This window comes from Pezoporus wallicus, unplaced genomic scaffold (assembly GCF_028554395.1).
Source record: "Pezoporus wallicus isolate ANWC-B61680 ecotype Strahan unplaced genomic scaffold, APGP_CSIRO_Pwel_v1 contig_8232, whole genome shotgun sequence".
NCBI lineage: Eukaryota > Metazoa > Chordata > Aves > Psittaciformes > Psittacidae > Pezoporus > Pezoporus wallicus.
The window spans coordinates 2,674,223-2,695,334 of NW_026637105.1; the positions used below are offsets into that span (position 1 = coordinate 2,674,223).

The 21,112-nt window shown below is 55.3% G+C and overlaps 1 protein-coding gene across 1 annotated transcript; it reads left to right on the forward strand.

Annotated features, from left to right (window-relative positions):
- The first annotated feature begins 18,581 nt into the window (after nucleotides 1–18,581).
- LOC130596216 (cbp/p300-interacting transactivator 3) lies at nucleotides 18,582–20,335 on the forward strand. The gene is made up of 2 exons (XM_057403580.1): nucleotides 18,582–18,667; nucleotides 18,891–20,335. Exon 2 carries the CDS (start codon nucleotides 18,903–18,905, stop codon nucleotides 19,518–19,520), a length of 618 nt encoding a protein of 205 aa, XP_057259563.1. The 5' UTR covers nucleotides 18,582–18,667; nucleotides 18,891–18,902; the 3' UTR covers nucleotides 19,521–20,335.
- Nucleotides 20,336–21,112: the final 777 nt, after the last annotated feature.

A 21,112-nucleotide genomic window follows, 5' to 3' on the forward strand; every position in this document is an offset into this window, starting at 1 on the left:
GGAGGGGGGGAGTGAGCAAAAGGCTGCGTGGTTTCTGAGCGACAGGCTGGGCTTAAAGCACACCACCAGCACACCCATTCCCTGTCTCCCCATGGGGAGATGAAGCAGATGAGACCCAGAAACACCCTGAGGACCGATGCACGAGCAGGTTGTTGTCGCACGTGTCTGAGTAGCTCCCTGCTGGACCACAGCGGGTGTGAGCACCGGTGCTGTCCGTTCACTGCCTGCTGCCCTCTCTGCCTGCCCCGTGGAAACAGGGAGCGGCAGGGAATGCCTGGATTCCACAAGAAGCTGAGGTACTCGTACAGGCAGCATTAATTACAACTCTTTAACATTTAATTACAGGTTCCCTTGGTTTCCACTGTATATTTACAGCTAATTCCTCTGTGTTTCCATAGCTCAGATGTGAACTCATGCTCTAGCAATGGCAGAAACACTCTTCGTGTTCCAGACCAGCTCGTGACCTTAATGATCCATCCCTCATCTGCAGGCCCCTAGAGAGAGGCAAGAGGAAGAGCTGGGTGTTCCCACCCTCACCCTGGCTCCCAACAGCATGTCCCAAAAACGGCCTCAAGCAGCTTCGAACAAGAATCCCCTTGAGATCCAAGAGTTGCAGAGTTGAGCCTTTAGGGCCAGTAATGTACAGGGAAGCTGGGACCTTCAAGGACACAAGACCCTGCTCCAGTGGAGCTCTTTCTAAATGGACTGCAAAAAGGATCTGACCTTAAGCAAAAAATCTGGGAGCTGATTGCTTGCAGAGTCACCCTCGGCGCTGCACCGAATGCCCACAGTGTCACAGGGATGTATGCGGGCACAGTGCAGCAGGGACAGCACGGGGACTCATATCGTGAAAGATCCCATCACATCCCTTTAGAGTTCCCTGTTCCCTTCCCATTCCCTGTGGTGTGCTGCTGCCCACGCTCGGGCAGAGGGTCTAAGCTGCCACAATGGGTTTGTGCTCCCCTTGGCGTGGCTCCATTGGCAGGGTGCAGTGAGAAGGGAGCATCCTTGTTTCTGCACCGGTTCCAGCCCTCTTCCAGGAAGCTGGACCTGCAGAGCTGGGCTTCAATTAGGACTTCAGACGCCCCTCTGGGCACTGGATGCCTGTTGTCTCGAGGCAGCTGCTTCCTCCAGCTGAATTAGGGGTCCTGTGACCCCACATTCTGTAAGCTCGACCCTTTTCCCCCAGCACTTGCCAAAGGGACAGGTCCAAGTGGACAGGAGGCACCTCGTGGTTCCCAGAACCAAACGTCACCCCTGCCCTCCCCAGACAGAGCCAGGGGAACACTCCCTGCCTTCCCTGGGAGCCGAGCTGCCACGGCAGGGATGCGCCCATGGGATGAGTGTGCAGCAGCTCCGCTCTACAGTGCTGAGGAGCAATGAGATGAACCCTCCCTTGGAAGGCAGGGAGCAGCAGTTGCCTTACCCATCCTCCTGCAGTCTTTTCCCATGGATTACACTGGCCCTGACTGTAGAGGGCTTGGAAATCTCTGTCTTATCACATCTAACGCACAAGCACCAACTGGCTCGAAGGGAACAGCAGGAAAACAACCCAACTTGCAAACACAAACCAGCACACATGAGACTGCTGGAGCTGCTTGGAGCACACAGCAAGCGTGCTCTCAGCTTGGCGCCATGCTCCCAGCAGCAAGACCATGTCACAGTGGCCCCTCCACCAGTTGCCCCATTAGGATCCTGCAGTTCCTTGCTCTGCAAGTAGCACTGGAGCTGCTGCATCCCTTCAGACGGCACTGAAAGAGAGAAAGGAGCAGTGACGTTCGTCTCATGGAGCTTGGAGCCCTGTGGCTCTGGGCCCCCAGCACCTTGGAAGCCCACATAACACAGTACCGGGGCTGTAGTGACAAAGAGGTCTTCATTTCTGTAAGGGAAGAAGGAGAATACACGCAGCACAGGAGAAACGTGACCGCTCCCTGCTGCACTCTGCCCTAGTTGGACGCAGACGAGATAAATCCTACTGACTCCCAGCTCATTCTCCTCCTGCTCTGCTTTTGCTCAGGCTAGCACACGGATACCAACATGCAGAGGCATCTGCATCGCCTGCTCATCATCGCTGCAGCTGGCCCCAGAAGAGCTAAGAGATCCCTCCGCAGCCAGGGCTCTTCTATCTAAAACCACCCTCCAAACCACAAATGGGATGGGTTCAACCACTGGGCTAAGCAGTGTGCGTGGGAAGGTGGGAATGCAACCGCCTCCATCCCACCACGCTGTGCAGCAAAGGTGATGGATGTGGGCCCAGAAGCTCTGCAAAGCAGCAGTGGTCCAGGGTGTGCTGCCTCTGAGGACACTTGAAGGGGAGGGTGGCTGCTGTTTGGAGCATGGCATGGAAACCCTGGCTTTCTTGCCTGTGTTGGTTACCCGGAGCCACCGAGGAACGGGGCTGCCTGGTGCCACCACTGGTTCTATGAGCTCTTCTAAAGAAGCATCCTCGCTGTGCCACTGGAGAAACCACCTGATGCACAACCACACCACTTGGGAATCCATCTCTCCTCTGGCACTTCCTTGCCCAAGCCAGCCCATGGCAGGCCTCAAGTCAGATGGTCGCAACAGGGCATTGTTTAGCCCATCCGCTGTTTCCCAAGGACAGATCCTTCACATCTTGGCTTAATGACCCAGCAGAGTCATCCAGGGAGTCATTCAGCCCTGGGCCACGTCTGGCCCCTCGTCCTTAGGACAAGACACAGCCATGCACTGCAATACAGAGACATGCCTGGAGCACAGCACAAAGACCAGCCTTAGACATCAACCAACCAACTGGCCCCGGGACACATGGATCTGTCCCTAGCAGGTGGCATCCATTGGTCCCTCTGCAGCCTGGAGAGACATGTCCTGTATGACAGCTGTGAAAAGGCATCTCGGTTATGACAACTGGGTGGAGAAAACACAAGGGGGAAAGTATCAGTCCCATCCTGCAAAGCACAGTCCTCTCCTGCTTGCCCTCCTTGTGGTTTGCTTGGGTCATAGAGGTGCAGGAGCATCAGGGTCACTACCCTGGGACAGCAGCTGTGATGGGGAGGAACCAGAGGTGGCTCCTGCCTGACTGCCTCATCGAAGCCACTGCTGCCAACTGCTGCTAGGACATCTTGGACCACTGCAGGGTGCCAGCCAGGGGACATCTTGCAGCGTAACCATCCGTGGGATGGAGGTTTCAGCCCAGACTCCCAAGCGCTCTCTCCTGCCATGCCATGCTCTTGTAACCCCCATGCTGCGCCCTGCAGCCCGTGTTCACTGGGAAGAGCTAGGTCTCCCCCATCACATCTGGTCCATCCTCCCCCCGGCCATGATCCCTCATGTACAAGCTTTTAACTACTTCCTTATGGCTCAGCCTCTTCACGTTCACCGTGGCCACAGCCTGGACACAGTTCATCAACAGCCCAACACCGGGGGTTGCTTTGTATTCAGAATTGCTGGACGCTGAGCAAGGTGCAACCCAGCTCTCATTAGAGCCAAGACAAGGACCCCTCTGGCCTTGGGAGGCTCTGAATGAGTCCTCACCGGCTCTCGGTCTATATGCAGTCTCATTCTTCAGCTCAGCCAGGCCCAAAGCTTTTCATTCCCATTTAGGGGAATTACCACATTTGCCTGTGTTTGTTACAAGCATCAGAATGAAACTCTTTGAATTCCATCTTAATGGGATCCTGCCCCTAAGGGACTAAACCTTTTTCTTCACAGCAGTCTCTGCCTGAGCCATGCATGAGTACTTGGAGACCTTCCCAGTGTTTACCTGGAGCTGCACAGAGCTGCCATTAGTTGAACTGAATGAAGTTAGAGCCTTTATGAGAGATTCCATCAAAGCTCCCCAGCGCTGCTCCTGCCTGCTGGGACTGAGCTGCAGGTGAGGCTGCTGCCTCTTTGCACCAAGGCTGCACCCGAGCTGCACCGAGGAGGAGCTCTGGCGTTGTGGATGGGCAGGAAGAAGGACCCGGTGCTGGTTAGAGCCCGTCAGCTTCCCGAGCCACTTCCAGCAATTAGGCTGAAGGACTCTCCTACTAAATTGACACAAATTGCTTCCTTCCCTCCTGTTCCTCGGAGCAGAGTCAGCAGAGCCTCCCCCAGAGCTGCCCATGCTTACGGTCAGGACAAGCCGTTCCTGAGACATCCGGGTGGAACCCAGATGCACCCAGGCAGACACCAGCACCGGGCACCCCAGGACCCTCATCTTCATTAATAACCAAGCAAGAGATAGCAAAGATATCGACCTTCAAGGAAGGTACACGGCGGGTGGAGCAATGTCCGCTCACAGCCCTGGAAGCTGGGCTGGGGTCAGGAATCGTTTGGATCGTTGCTAATAGATCCTGGGGGATTTGTGGACAGGCTGCTTCCCCTTTCCCCTCGGCACTGTACACTCATTCCTCTGGCTCTAATTTGGACAAGGCAGGACGCAGCCTTCCCCAGCCCCTGGGATACGGTCCCTTCCCATGCAGCAGGGCACCGACTCCAACCATGCCAACAGCCATTGCATGGGGCTGATTTGGATGAACACAAAGCTCTGTTTCCGAGGTTCTTTTCCCCCGTGTTAGCTCAGCCAGCACTGGCACAGAGGGAAGCAGGATCATGCCAGCAAGGGCAGGAGCCCTGGCAAGGTCGCAGAAGCCTCCCCTTAGATCAGCTCCTGCCACGTGAAGTGGATGGGACAGTTCCCCCCCTCCCTGCCTGCACGCCGTGTTCCTTCTCTTCCCCGTGTCCTTGCTGTAATGCAAGCTGCACCTTTCCATGGCAGAACAAACACGTTTTTCCTCTTGCAAAGCACCCTGTGACTGCATCAGAGTCCCCATCTCCCAGAGGGTCCATCCCCAGGAGGCAGAGCAGCAGGCAGCCTGCAGAGCAGCACGATCCACAGTGCATCCTTTGCATAGCAGAGGATGAAGAAGCAGAGCTTCCCGCAGCGTTCCCAAATGACAGGGATGGCATGGATGCACCCAGAGCCTGAGGAGATGAGCATGGACCTGCCCAGGCAAGGGTTTCCTGGACCACTTGGGCTGGGGAGCGTGGCAGGAGGGACCCAAAGGTCTCTTTTGCTCCAAGCAAGTTGTCAAGGGGTTGTCAAAGCAAGTCCTTGGGCTCAGCTTCTAATCGTGACAAAACCCAAGAAGGAACTCAAGCTGCCCTCCTGGCCCATCCGCTTTTCACTCAGTTGAAGGCCTCAGGAGGGTTTCCTTACACCTCCCCTGCTTCTGTCCCCATCCTATACGTTGGTCCCTTCGTGGTGGACACTTCATTGGCAAATGCAATGGGGCAGGGCCGTGCCTGAAGCCCCAGCACAGGGACCTTCTTCCCATGAGGACCATGCCGTGGAAGAGCGTTTGCTCTCGCTGTGCTAGCTCCCGGAGTTCACTCCTCTCAGGAAATGCAGCATTTACAATTTAAAAACATTCTGTCGATTTTGGCAGGTTTTCCATCTCCAAAACCTGTCAGTTTCCCCCCCACCCCCCCCAACTCCTCCTGGTCCCCAGGCCCACGTCAGTCTGGTTCTGAACCGCAAACACAGTGCTGCCACTTCCAGTCAAACAAAAATCCCGGGGCCATCTGATCGATAGCATCAGAGTTGCTTAACGATCATTTCAAACATCATTATTAAAAGTCACGGGGAACAGGGTTGCTGTGCTTTGCCATCTGTGCTTGAGCCTGAAGAGGTGACATTTCTGTCCAAGTGAATCCAACCCAAGACCCTTTTTCTTCGGTGACAGCTGAGATTGAGCTTGGCATCTCCTGCAGATGGAGCTTCCTTGGGGATCAGAACTTGCACGAGCACCAATTCTGTTCTCAATTTAAGCCCTGGGGCTTCCCAAATGCAAAACCTCAGGCAAGTTCCTCACAAAATGGCATGCAATATGGGCTTGGGGCTTCCTTCTCCTTCCGGCTCTGCCTCATGCAGCAGAAACCAGCAGAGAGCTCTTGCAGATATGGAGTGCAATAAATGAACCATAACAGGGGCTCAGGGAAGTTATCATCGGCCCTACTTGAGGTTATGCCTGGAATACGGGGATCAGCATTGGACCCCAGCTCAGGAGGGAGGTGAAACCTCTTGCCATGGGCAGGGACACCTTCCACTACATAAGGTTGGTCAAGGCCCCATCCAGGGGCCAGAGGGAACTGGACCATGCCCATGCAAGCTGATGAGCCTCACCTTCCTGGTGATCCAGCTGGGAGAGGGGAGGAGGGTGGCTTATTCCCTTGGAATACCCTAAATGTGGCCCCAGAGAATCTCCATCAGCCTTGATGATGAGGAGATGCACTGGGTGGTCTGTGGGTGTCTCCATAGGTGTTTTCCATCACCTGCTTATGGGTTGGGTACAGTCACCTTGACACATCTTCCCTTCCTCTCTTGGAGCTCTGCTGTCGGCAGGGGCTGGGCAGCAGAGCCAGGGGAGTGATGGCACAGTGAGAGGTGGCCCTTTCTCCTCCTCTCTCTGGAGATCTCAGTGGGTGCAAAGCCCTTGGAGCCACCCCAAACCCCCTTCTCCGGGAGTCCCTTCGCCATTCAAAGCAGCATCTTCGCACCAAACAGGCGTTGGTGAGACAGCGGCTGGGTCTGTCCCCAGCAGAACCCCACAGGTTGGGGTTCCTGGATGCACCTCACCCTCCTCCTCCTGCCTTGGTCCATGGAAAACCCACCCTGGCTTCCCCACGTGCTGCTTTCTAGAGCCACGGCAGTGCAGCTGGTCTGACGTGGAGCAGCAGGGCTTGGCTCTGCATGGGAGCAGCCAGTCCCTGCCTGGGGAAGGGGCGAGGTGTGCACAACGTGGCAGCATCTTCCCGCTGCCACAGGCAGCTGCCTGCACGCCGAGGATGCTGCTCGCTGGGGGAGCAGCTTCCTCCCCATGCCGCACAGGAAGCGATGCGGTATTTATAGCCCTCGTCTTGCACAAGCTCGGGAAAAACCCACACTCAAACCTACCCCCCATGCACCAGGGCTGCACTGGGAGCTGGCACCGCTGCTCAGCACCATCCTGGACCTGCAGGTCCTGAGGAGGGGTTGGAGGGCTGTCGCCACCATACAAATGTAGAATGGTTTGGGTTGGAAGGGACCTTAAAGCTCATCCAGTTCCAACCCCCTGCATGGGCAGGGACACCTTCCACTGGAGCAGCTTGCTCCAAGCCCCATCCAACCTCACCTGGAATAGAAACAACTCTGCACTTGTTATTTTAGGTAATTCTGAGTTTCCATTTCTATTCTGAGCCTTCCTTTAAGTGATTTTCTGCAATCACATAAAGCAGGAAAATATTGGGATTTCAAAACATCCACTTCAAAAGGAAACATGGGAATGTTTCACTCCCAAAGAGCTCTGAAACAGGTCCAATTACAGCTCTGAACTTTACTTCCCTGGATGAATTCTGCTCCATTTGGCCCAGTTCCACGATTTCTTGGTAGGTTTGTATAGGCTGAGGCAATACCAGCTGTAGGAAATTTTTCCCAACCAGTCTGGCCCTAACATCAGTCCTCTTCCAAGCTCAGCAGTGTTCATTTCCAGTTGATTTCCATGGGACCGGGGTGTCTGAAAACTCAGTCCACCAGCAGAATGCTCTTTGCTCATCCCCCCTGTGTCCTGTCTCTGCAGCTTAGGGAGAGCACGCAGAGGGATCTCCACCAGCATCATCCCAAGGAGGAGACACAGCTATAGCATCACTGTTATCTCCATCAGTATTTCCAGCGTGGTGAAGCTGGCTCCTGGCACTGCGGGCAGACATGGGTATGAGAGGCATGGGCACAGCAGGACTCGGTGCAGCATTCTCTCCTCTCCCATAGACATTTTGGAGGGGCCACAGAGGCCATTTTGGGTGCAGATCATTACAGCACTGCTCCTGAGCACATCGGATCTATAGCAGTGATACCCCAGGAGTGAACCCCAAGAGCCTCCCATGCTCATGTGAAATCAGACAGCGCTCAAAGCCCATCAGGACAGGTCCAAGGAGTTTCATTTCTGGAAGGCTACAGTCTTCAACCTTCTTTACATGCAGTTTTCAATGGCATTGGAGCCCGGAGCTGGTGCAGGCCACGTGGCAGGGAAGGAAACACATTCCCGGGATCACCAAAAATGGGAGAGAAAAGAAAACCCAACAAAACGCTCTTGTTCGGCAGGAAAGGAACCAGGAACAAAAAACCCATGCAACCAGGGTGCCAGCCAAGTGAAGGGGACTCTTAACGGCTCCTCTCTTTCATAACCTGCTTCCCTTGGAGAGCGGTGACACAACACAGCTCAGCGATGCGGGCAGCACTGTGCATGGAGACCTGCATCCTCCTCCACGCCAGCAACCACCAGTGCTTCTAGCCCTGCTGTATCCCTGCGAGGCAAGCCAAGGTTTCTGTTCCCATACTGCAACCTGATGGATCTCTGGGAGGTAAAGGCTCAACACTGGGGCATCTCAACATATGCAGCTGTGCAACTCCTGACGCTGGTGCCTTAGTCCACAGGGCAACTGAACTGTGGTACAGAGTCCTGTGCTCAGCCATTGCACACCTTCATCAGCTGGAGATATGGGAGAACTGCACAAACTCTGGTGGGGACCAAGGCTGCTTGAATCTGAGCCACCCTCCGTTATCTGCTCTGGCTGAGGACTTCCTCCTCATGAACGGTTCGTTATGAAGGGTCATTCACAACGAGTAGCCACTCCTCCCCAGGGGAGCACCCAGGGTTGCATGGTGCCTCTGAAAAGGTGACCACAGGAAGCCCTGAGGGTTCAGCATCTTGTCCTGCTTCCGAGAAAGGAGGTGGCAGATGACCAAGTCCATCTGCACTATCCCCACTCATCCCATCCCATCCATCTGTAGTGTCAGGGGCATCAACAAGGTAACCAAGAAGGACTACACCAAAGAACGTTTTACTTTATAGACACAATACATGAAACATCTGTGCTACAGCTCTGTATCCAGGGCCTTTTTCTGGATGAGCAGAACCCATCAACAGTCTTGGCTGCAGGGAGCTGATGGTTCCAGTATCCAGCAGGGAACGTAGGAAAGGTTTCTGATGTGACGGAATGCAGAACTGGCATGGGTTTTGCCATTTTGCCAGTGGCATTCCTCATAGCTGAGCCCACAGGGGCTGCCAGCAGATACCCCATACACCCTCCTTTAGCCCGCTGCCCCTCTCTCCATGCATAGCTGTTGTCAGGAAAGGTCTGCTTGGCTTTGGGAGCTGCGGAAGACGAAGCCCTGGAGCACAGGGAACAGGTTTCCATGGCCCCAGCTTCCACTGGCAGTGTGCAGAGATGCTCTGCCTTTGCCTGTGAGCCATCACCCCTGTCTTCACTGGGAAAGACCAAGGCTGAGGCTGCATCTTGAAGATAACTGCTAACATGGGAATATTTACGCAGGTCTCTCCTCTGGAGACAGGCCAAGCTGCCTGTGGTTTGTGGCCTCCACTGACAAACGTTACAGCAGAAGACAGTGTTTGTTTAACTGCTTGTTCTGTCAATACTGTAGCTTGCAAAAGCCCAGAGATTGCACAGCCGGAGCCGGCCATGTGTTGGAAAGGATCAGTTCGTGCCCCAAGAGCAGGGACTGTCTTAAGGCGAGGTGGGACTCTGCCAGGCTTCATTCCTTTCTGATCATAGAATCATGGGATGGTTTGGGTTGGAAAGGACCTTAACATCATCCAGTTCCAACGCCTGCCATGGGCAGGGACACCTCACACTAGACCATGTCACCCAATGGCTCTGTCCAACCTGGCCTTGAACACTGCCAGGGATGGAGCATTCACAGCTTCTCTGGGCACCCTGTGCCAGTGCCTCAGCACCCTCACAGGAAAGAACTTCTGTGTTATATCTAACCTGAACTTCCCCTGTTTGAACCCGGATCAGGGGGTGGGAGGGTGGGATGGGGGGGTCCCTGCTTTCCAGGAGCTCTGCTTCCCTGCTACACTCTGAGCTTGGAGATCTCCAGCATAAACCTGGCCTGGCCTGCATGGGTCCGACCGTGCTTTCAGCAGCAGCTCCTGCACCCCAGGTCTTTCCCTGCGGGAAGCAGGCATCCCTGTATTCATTTCAACTCCTGCTGTCTTGCTGATAGTTTCTTCCATGTCTGGCCCCAACATGGTGCCAAGTGGGGTATGATCCATTGATATCAGTATCTAGCCCTGGATATCAGTATATAGCCCAGGGTTGCAAAAGCAGAGCGAGTAAGAAGCCATGTGGTCCCTGCTCTAGCAGGTAGCTGTGCCCATAGGCTCCTGCCAGGATGCGGGTGAAGCCTGGGTGGAAGAGGTGAGCCCGGCCCGGGGCCAGCAGAAGCAGGGAACCTGCTCCTTTTGGCCTGTCCCTCCACAGAGCTCTTCCACTGCCCCCTCTGCAGCCCAGCCCCGCTTTCCTTTCCTCCTTGCCGAAGGTTTCAGGGCTCTCTCTGAAGTGGCTGGAGTCTGTTGTGAACCAGAACCCGAGCGCTGCGCTGGGAAAGCTGCCGGTTGCGTTGCTTCTTAGAATAGCAGCTCTGGTGGTTTTTTTTCTAAGCCTTATTTATAAACTGCTGCTGTTTGGGGTTGTGTTTTTTTTTATGACAAAGATAGCGAGTTCAGGAAATCAGCAGTGGTTTCTGTTATCTGGAGCACAACCACGCGAGAGAGGGAAGAGGGTGTCACCTCCAGGAGCCGGCTCATGGAAACTCGTATCTCGCTGCTTCGCCCCTTGAGAGACAGATATTTATAACCCCTCACGTCTCCTCTTCCTGCTCTTTGCTGTCACCAGCTTCAAAACTTGCTCATTCTTTCAACCCCACCAAAGTAGCCCGTGGGGGAGGCCCCCACTCTTCCCTTCCCCACTTTCCATGGTTAATTCATTGCTCACACGTTGCATTGACCACGGTCGCACCAGTTCGGGCCATCTCCCATAGACCTGACCTCCTGCCATGCCATGTCCTGGCCTTGAGGGTACCACATCATGCCATGAACATCTCCCGTTCCCCCTCCTCGGCACAGCTCAGGTTCACAATGAGCACTGATATGTCAGACCCAGCCAGAGCAGAGGGATGCAGCGAGGAGGGGTGGGCATGGGACAGCCCATGGGGACCTCTCTGACCCAGTGCTGGGTGTCACGGTGGTCAGAGCATAAGGGCATGGACACCCACGGTGGGTCCAGCTGCGTAATGCGGGGTGCAAATATACCAGCAGCAGAACACACTGAGGCATCCCCCACAAGAAGAGAAGGTGTTTGGAAGCTCAAAGGGATCTCAAGATCAGAAGGGACCTTATAAGAGTCTTCCAATACCTAAAGGGGCTACAGGAAACCTGGAGAGGGGCTGTGGACAAGGACCTGTAGGGACAGGACAAGGGGAATGGCTTTAACCTGCTAAAGGAGAGATTGAGATGAGCTCTTAGGCACATGTTCTTCCCTGTGAGGGTGCTGAGGCACTGGCACAGGGTGCCAAGCTCTGCATCCTTCATCAAGCCAGGGACCTCCTTGCCATGCAGCTCTCCTGCATCTCGCCCTGTGCCCACTAGCACCAACTATCCCCAAACCACATCTCCTGGAGCCCAGACAGGAGGAGCACAATGAGAGCAAGAACTACAAACGCCTTTCAAAAGCACACAGCATGGCCTGTGGCAAACAGGAGGACGGTTTCTCTCCCTGCCTGGCACTCCACTGCTTTCACCAGCTTGTCCCTTACACAACAGATGCCTTCAGCAATCAGTGTTCCCAAAAAGGGCAATTGCGCTTTAATCCTGACAATGGCAGCAGCAACACGAGCTGTTTTCCTAACATCACATATGCCAAAAGCTCCCATGGATTTCAATGGCTACCGGCCAGGAGCGCACATTTTCGGGCAGTGCATGTTTTCAGGTTACTCCCAATAAACTCATCACTCACTGAAGCATCCAGACCATTTTCCTTATTACAAAGGAAACGTGTCCATGGGGGATCTGCGCTTCCTTTGGCCACAGGTCCTGATGCTTTGGCTGACCTCCAGACATCTGGCCCACATCCACTGCACCGGGCCAGCAGTGCTGCTTGAGCCTGCTGGCACTGGCACCCTGCTGACGCAAGATGACTGAACTGCAGGCAGGTAGGAGCAGGATGGCTGCTCCGTGAGAGGTGCACAGAGGTGTTTCTGTCATCACGGAGGTTTTATTCCTTATTGCTCAGAAACGAGCCTGCAGCGTGAGCCAGGGTCCAGCACAGCTCACCCCTGATGCAGCAAGCGGACAAAGCCCAGCAAAGCCCTTTACCTGCTGCCATGCACAAGCCTCCATGCCCAAAGCTGCAGCCACGCGCTACAGAACCTGGAAGTCTCTGACAGCAAAGGCTGTGATGCTCTGCCCTGGCTTCGGAGGACGTTGGTCCCCAGCTGGAACTGGGGCTGTTCCCAATGGCACAGCCCAAGAGGAGCAGCTCCTGCTGCAGGCAGCCATGGGACTGGCACCGCTGCCCATGACCACACTGTACATGGACACCCTCCACCCTCTGATGCTGTGTGATGCCAGTCAGGTGGCAGCAACTGGATTTGTTTTCAGGAATACTGAGGCGATGAATAACAAAAATAGGAACCTGAGGAACAGGTCCCAGCGACCTGGATCCCAGGAGCAATCCCAGGACTGAACTTTCAGTTGCCCTGAGTCATCCACCCCATTCCTCCCCTGGCCACGCAAACCGGAGCCACCAGGCACACAGCCCACTGCGAGCTCACCACTTCCCAGGGCTGCCACAGCCACTGCTCAACACTCAGACTGGTTAGGAAATGAAAAGGCACTTGGGCAGGAATGAGGTTGGAGAAGCACCGTCATAGCCATGAGGGTCTGGAAATACCAGGCAGAGCATCATTGCTCCATCGACCCAGGGAAAACAACCACTGCCATGTGCAAAGGAGGTTGCATAACATGAAGGAAAGAGAAGGCAGATAAACAGCAACAGCTATTTCTGATGATAACAAAAGAAACTCCACACTGCAGCCCCCCCCCCCCCCCCAGAGAATCCCCACCACGGCCCTGACTACTCCACACTTCCCAATACATGACAGTTGCGTGAGGCAACTTGAGCAGAGCAAAGGAACCGCCACCAGCTAATCTGCCTCAAGACAGCAGCAACACAGGCACCAAGAGATAAGAAGAAATGACCTAAAAGCTCTCTGACTCCATGCTGTGCCTTCCAGGAGCAGTCATTCAGCTAGGAAAGCCTCACTGCTGCCCGTCTCCACCAGTCCCACTGCCATGCATGGGATGCCTCCATGGGAGGAACTGGCAGAGACACAGTGAATCAAACAGGGCCCCAGGAAGAGGTAGCCTTAACGCATGATGCCTGACTCAATAGGCTCCTTGCCAAAGAAACCACAGCACGCCTCTCTCCTTTTGTGCTTCAAATACAGCCTGAAGGAGACCACAATGACCAGGACATGCAGAGAGGCCACATGGGCAGAAAGATATGCCCAGACAGCAATGGGAGCCAGGCCTCAGGCAAAGCAGCTTCTTAACCTGAAGCAGACCTGTGGATGGCTCACATCAGAGATTACTCCTTGTCTTTAACAGGGAAAAGGACATGCGGGGAACCTGTGAAGGATGGTCATGGGATTGAAGGGACCATGCAAGAACAGAGCCTTGTGATATGAGGGGCTATGAGGGTGCTGAGGCACTGGCACAGGGTGCCCAGAGAAGCTGTGGCTGCCCCATCCCTGTCAGTGTTCAAGGCCAGGTTGGACACAGGGGCTTGGAGCAAGCTGCTCCTAGTGGAAGGGGTCCCTGCCTGTGGCAGGGGTTGGAGCTGGAGGAGCTGTAAGGCCCCTTCCAACCCAAACCATCCTGAGATGCTGTGATTCTGTGATGTTGCATGTGGACCATCCCTTTGACACTAGAGCCAGCTCGGTGTGCTGGTTCACAGGATGCGGACCACAGACACCACATGGAAACCTGGAAGACTCCAAGGTGGAAAGGAAGGAAGGAAGCCCCCATTGAGCCCATGCATGCTGGTGGCCCAGCCTGTGACCAGTAGGACAGGATCAGTGCCCCGGTTTCCTTGGCTGTGCTGCACAGGCAGGGTGACAGCACAGGGGACACGTGCAGCAGAGGCAGGAGCTGGTGACGTGCCTGGCCCCGCACCACGTCAGAGGCCATGCAGGCAAACTGGTCTGGCAGCTGCCTGCCCCTGCTGCCCCCAGCAGCACCCTCGGGGCCAGGCTCAGGCTGTGCATCCCTGGCTGGGTACTGCTCACTCCAAGGCAGGGCTGGCTTTCTGTGGCCAGAGCCCACACGGGAGGCCCCTGCAGGGTGGTAAGTGGGATGTGAGGGCAGAGTGGGGACAGGCTGTGTGTGCCTGGGGGTCAGGAGCCAACCCAGCTGAACTGGGGTTGGCTCTGCCTCAGGACTAGAAGCCTTTTAGCCCTTTGAGGTCAAAGTGCAGCCAACGCCTGCCATGGCACAGGTCCGAGCCCAGAGCGGCTGCACTGGCACAAGGTGAAGCTGCAGGGCAAAGAGCCAGGATTCTGAGCAGGACCTTGCCAGGTCCCACATCAGCTCTGCCCGCATCAGCGAGGAGAGGCCAGACCCCAGGCTCCCTCCTCCCCAGCCCCACGAGGACATCCCAGGGGGCACACGGCTGTGCCAGGCTCAGCTCCATCCCAGAGATGGAGAGCACAGTACAGCACGGAGCAGGGAGCAGGCAGCGCAAGGGGTGCGAGGCAGAGGAAAGCAAACAAGAGAAAGCAATTGAGGAAGCTCATGTCTCAGCCAAAGTCCAAAGCGGGAGGCGCTTGCAAAGGACACTGGAAGAATTCCAGTGATGTTATCTACCCCCACAGAGCAAGATTGGCCCGGAGGAGGAAAAAGGCCATTAGAAGAAGTTGTTTACAAGCCGGGCAAGGCAGCTCAGTGGTTGGAACACAGTAGCACTGGGGTCAGCTGCTGGCCTGGCTGCCACTTGGCAGGAAGCACCAAACCCCTCCATGCCCTGCTCTGGTCTCCATCACCTTTGCACCGTGTAGTGGTCCAGGCAGGTGAGTCGCTGTAGGTGCACACAGGGAGCCGTGCATCCCCGAGCACGTGTGCAGCGAGCTCGCACACAAGGCACGTGTGTCTTGGCAGCTCCCAGCGAGCTGAGCGGAGGCACAGCCTGCCCTTCCTCTGCTCCCGAGTCACACAGGTTAATGGCAAACACAGTGGAAGGTGGCCCTGCCCGTGGCAGGGGGTTGGAACTGGATGAGCTTTAAGGTCCCTTCAACCCAAACCAGGCTGGGATTCATTGGTTCCATCATCTCAGAGCAATCCAGAGACTCCGGTCAGACAGAGCTATACTTGATGACAAGAAGCTTAATATTTAATGTAACTTCTACATCTTGGCTTGTTGATGGATTTATTTAAAGACAAACTGGAGAAACTCCATTGGAATTTGCTCCTGGTTCAGTGTTTACAGCACTATGGCCTCTGCAGAGCGGGTGAGCTGCAAACCCTTCCCACTGCCCCCTTCCTTCTTCACATACCCAAAACGTAGAATCACAGAATGGTTAGGGTTGGAAGGAACCTTAAGATCATGCAGTTCCAACCCCCTGCCATGGGCAGGGACACCTCATGCTAGGCCATGTCACCTAAGGCTCTGTCCAAACTCGCCTTGATCATTGCCAAGGTCAAGGGATGGAGCATTTACCACTACTACGTTTACCACCATGTAGGTACCATCTTCACATGATGAGGGGCAGATGAGCTGAGGACACAAGGTTTATGGAGGAAAGGTAGATGGGAGATGGCTGCTGCCATGTTATGACTGCCTTGATGTTTTATAGCTGATCCTCCTGTTCGCTGTGTGCCCTTGACATTCTCCACCCTTGATGGAGCAAAATGCCTTAGTGATTCACATCTGGACTCCTCCAGCCCAAGATCTTCATCCATTGCTGCAAAGCCAACAGCGTGCAGGAGGAGCAGCTCACCTGATGCTGGTAAAACAATACTCCAGGAATCCTCTGTGATGCAGCTGAGAGCTCCAAGGAGTTTCAGCTGCTGCGAAGGTGATTTATGCACACTGCTGCCCTGCATTTGGCCATGGCCAGACTCGGATACAGCAATGACAAGCACTCGTATCTGCTTTGAAACTTGCAGGAGCTCTGCAGGGCCGAGCATTGACACAGCTGGGCGCCCAGTACTCTTTGGGTTCCTCAGATCCTTCCATCTACACCCAAATACAAAGCTCACATGATTACTCCAATCATTCTGCAATCTCCACGCAGAGATGAGTCCCACCCCACAGCAGTGGGTGGGTTGTACAATGAATTGTACAGTGAGAGTCGCTTGGGCAGAGGAAATCCCCCCAGAAACCCTCAACCCACTCTCCATTCATCAGCACATCCTACATCCTGCAAAGCTTTTTATACAAATGGTCTTTTTTGCTTCCCTCCCCTCAAAACTGAGATCTTGGGTTGTAGATCAGCAACTGGAATTAGCAATTAGCAGAACCAGTTCTGACCTAAGCAAAGCATTGCGAGATCAAGCGTTCACGTCTCTGCCCGTGCCACCTCTCTGGGAGCTTTGGGGACCTGATGTTATCACAGTAATGCCACTGGAGCTGTGCCTGATGATCGGGGGTCAAATACGAGGAGGCAACATCTTACCTAAGTAAAAGGAGAGGTGCCACAGCATCGCTGTGCATCAGGCTGCAAGCACCCTCCTAAGAGGGAAAAGGGAAGGTCTGCAACACGCTGGGGGTCAGATTCCTGAGCTAAGGCCCACCCACATGAATGCCTTAACCTGGACACACACACAGAGGAGGTGATTCTAGATCCCCAGTCATGCAGAGCCAAACCGGTGCCACTGGAGCAGCAGTGTGATTAATTCCCAGCCTGGGTAATCCACCCTGGATAACTCCGGGCTGATGACACCTGTACAGCCAGATTGGGCTGTCCCACGTCAGGAAGCCGTGAATGACACACTGCTGGAGGTGGTTTGTGTGCTGACCAGCTGACAGCCCCAGACAGTTTATCTGCTCCCCCAGAAAGGCCAGTCTGTGCAGGGCCTGTGACAGATGGCACCTCCATGGAGGAGGGCCTGCAGCTCGAGTCACTCACCGTGCCTTGTAAATACGGATGCAGTAGCTTGAGTCCTTCATGCTTGAGACCTCAGCACAAGGAACCACGGCTTGTTCTGGGCCAAAAAGACCAGTGAGAGAGATGCTACCAGGACTAGTCTTTAGCTGGGCAGAATGAAATGCATCAAAGTCTATGCTGGTCCCTATAAAGTAAGATATTACTGCTTTAAGAGCAGTTTGCATGACACAGAGCACAGGAAGGTGGCAAACAGGGAGGCTGTGGATCTGTGGACGCTTCCCTCCACTGCGATGCCCCTTCCTACCTGCTACTCCTGTCCAAGAACTCCTGCTCAGGACCTGCTCTACACACCGCACCTCCAAGTGGGAGAGGTCTTTATGGCTGGATGCACCTGCAAAGATGAGGGCAGACACTCCTCTTGTGCTTGTTTCTCGCCTGGGTGTGCGTCTGTGTGTGCACTCTCAGGCAGGTCTATGGGAGTGTTTGTCACAATCTCCGGAGTCAAAACCCAATCATGATGTAATTCCAGTAAACAATTATCCAACTGCTTCATCGGCTGAGGCTCCACAGCCTGAAACTCATCCCAGGCCCAATCCTTACCCCAAGGCACATAAGTGGGGTAGAGAACAGGGATGACCCAAGTTTCCTGCAGCCAAGTATCCCTGAAGGAATCATGGTGCCCACACCACACTGAGGGATCCACGCTGGGGACACCATCCCTTGTTCCAGCCACCTCCATGTCCCTTGCCCTTGTTGATGCTGATATGGAAAAGCAGAATGGTGCACGCACCATCTGTGGGCATGGTGACACCAGGCACAGCACGGCTGGACCATGGCACCCTGCTCAGGAGCAGAGTTTGGACTTGGGGGGATGCTCACCCTCAGCAGGGTATCAGTGGGAAATTGGGGGTGCTGGCCCCTGGCACTGGATGCTGTCTGATGCTTTCCTCCCCAGCCTGCCCGAGGTGTCTGCACCTCAGATCCCAGGGGGAGCACCCAAACCCAGCGCTCTGATTGTGGGGATTTGCCAACATCATAGAACCACCTGTGTTGGAAAAAACCTTTAAGATCATCAAGTCCAACCGTTCCCCAGCACTGCCAAGGCCACCACTAACCCATGGCATTGAGCGCCTTGATTACACAGTGTGTGAACACTTGCAGGGACAGTGACTCCAGCCCTGCCCTGGGCAGCCTGTTCCAATGCCTGAGCACCCTCGGGGAAGGAATTGTTCATAATCTCCAGTCTAAATCTCCCCTGGAGTAGCTTGAGGCCGTTTCCTCTTGTCCTGTCATTTGCTCCTTGGGAGCAGAGACCACCTCCGGGCTCCATCCCTTCAGGCAGTTGTAAAGAGCAGTGAGGACCCCCTGAGCCCTCTCCAGACTGAACACCCTCAGACTCGTGCTCTGGTGCCCTTCGTGCTGGAGACAGCCGGTCCCCCTCGAGATGGGCTCCGCTGGGACAACAGAGCGCGGCTCCCAGAGCCCGGCAGCGGCCGCCGAGCCGCGGCGGAGCCAACGAACCGCCCCGTCGGGGCTGGGCAGCCCCGCTCCGAGCTCCAATGGCTGGCGGGGGGCCGGGCCCGCCCCTGCCGCGGCTCTATAAGAGCCGGCTCCGGGACGCCGCGCATAGAACGAGCGGAGCCGAGTTCCAGCCGGAGGTTCGCTGCTGCCGCTGGAGTTGCTGCCCGCCGGAGCCCCGGATCGGTGCGTACCCGAGCGGGCAGAGCCCGGCTCCTCGGGGCGGTGCGGGGCCGCGCTTTGTCCGCGGGCAGACGGAAGACAGCAGCGGCTCCCGGGGAAGGGTGCGGAGCGGCGCCTTCCCCCCCCGGGGCGGCGGTGGGGATCCTCGTTCGGAGCCGGCTCGGACGGGTGCGGGACGCGGTGGTGTCCGCCGGAGCCTTGCCCTGAGCCGTGTGTCGCCTTGCAGGGGCCTGGAGCCATGGCCGAGCACATGATGATGTCCATGAGCCACGGTGGCAGCGGGCTGCAGGGTTACCGCATGGGGGTGAGCGGGCTGCAGGGACCCCCGCAGCATGGGCAGCACGTGCTGAGGACACTGCCTGCCGCCGGTCAGATGATGCCCTATGGAGGGGCCACCATGGATGGTGCGATGAGGCCAAGACCCAACCTCAACGGACAGATGAGCCACCACCAGATGCAGAGTGCGATGATGTTCAACAGCCCCAGCCAGCAGCAGCAGCAATACATGGGGCCGGTGGGCACCCAGCAGCTGATGGCCAGCATGCACCTACAAAAACTCAACACCCAGTACCAGGGTCACCCCCTGGGTATGAGCAATGGGCCCATGGGAGCTGGTGCCCAGCAGTACAGAGTGGGGCCAAGCCAGCACCCAGGCATGCAGCACATGCCCTCATCAGCGCTGACCTTGAACGTTATGGACACTGATCTCATAGATGAGGAGGTCTTGACATCCCTTGTCCTGGAACTGGGGTTGGACCGGATTCAGGAGCTGCCAGAGCTATTCTTGGGACAGAACGAGTTTGACTTCATTTCAGACTTTGTTAGCAAACAGCAACCCAGTGCCATCAGCTGTTGAGGAGCTTTGAGCTCCTCCTTGTGTCTTGGTGGTTTTGAGTTTGTTTCTAACTTCCTTCTCCACCTGCCATCCTCCTCCTTTCCCCTGCCTTGCCCTGCCCTGGATTCCTGACCTCCCCAAAGAGACAATCATCGGACACTGGCTTGCAATGGATTGCTTTTTGTTTTTTTTCCTTCTGTGTGGTTTTTCCTGTGTGGGAGTTCCTGGGGAGGGAGAGTGCATCCCAAACAGAGCAGATCAAGAGCTCTTGCTGTAGAGCTGCCTCCAAATGGCATTAACGGGATTTCTGGCTTAAGTAGAAGTAATGGACTTACGACTTTCCGCACCTCTGCTTCGGGTGCAGGCAGCGATGGGCAGCCCCGCTGGGAGCTGGATTTGCTCAAGGATTCTGTGGTGCCAGTGAAGTTAAAGGATCCCCTGAGAGAGGATTGTCTCCGTGGTGCATGGTTTGAACCAGTTTCCCCTTGCAGACAGGGGTGGGGTTAGATATTTGTTGGGACTTTCTACTGTGACAGTAAATAGGTCTTCAGTCCCGTGTGTCCAGCTCGGAAAGGGGGCACTTCCCCTGCAGCAGGCTTTTCTCTAACTGGCTGAGCAGAATAAAGGATGCCTTGGGGAAGGGTGTGCATACGTGCCTAAATGTTCATCTCTGGAACTTCAGCTCTCTGACCTGTACAGCCAATCAGCTGTAAAATATACCAAGTGTTTGAGGTTGATTCAGGCATAAAGGCTTAAAGCTGCAGTCTGGCTCCACTTTTTTCCACCTCTGAAACCAAATAAAGACCACGAAGCTGTATATTCCAGTTCTAATCTTATTTATTTTTTTTTCCCTATGATTATTTATTTGCGAAGGGCTGCTTTTTGTTATTTGGCTTTGGGACTGCTAGGAAGGATGCATGGAGAGTACTGCAGCTTTAAGATGCTGGCTTCCAAAAGCAAGCAAGCAAAGCCTGGGCTAGTTTTCAAGCTGCTCTGCAAAAAGTCACTTCCCCCCCCCGAGAGCTTTGTGCTGGACGCACAGGACTGAGAACCCAACACCTTTCCGAACGTGATAAAGATGACTCGGTTTCTCCTTCCCGCACTCAGGAGAGGGTCAACGGAAAGAAGCCGGTGGGGTTTTGTTTCCACCGCGGTCTCTCGTTTCCAGGCTCCTGTTAACTCCGGGTTGCTGCTGCCCCCTGCCGCTGTCAGCTCCTCTGGCAGCCCCCCCCCCTCCCTCAACCCAGCGCTATTGTACAGCCCGGTTTGCAAATAAAAGCTGACCCATCCGCGCTGTGCGTTCGTGTGCTGCTGTCGCTGGGGCTGAGCCAGCACCCGAGCTGCCAGGGTTCTATTTCCAGCCCTCACAGTGTGGCCGGCAGGATGAGGTGCTGCTCCTCGGCACTCGGGGTGAGATCCTAGCGGGAAGATGCTGCTCTGGTGCAGCCCTGCTGCTGCCTGACCCGAGGTGCTCGAATGAGGGGTGGTCCTTATGCTCCTTCCAGACCAAGCGCAGCTCTGCCACGAGCTCTCTGATGCAGTTTCTATAGCACAAGGGCTCTAAAACCAGGACATTCTTCGCTCTACTCTTCCAGAGCTTAGCTTGTTCCTTT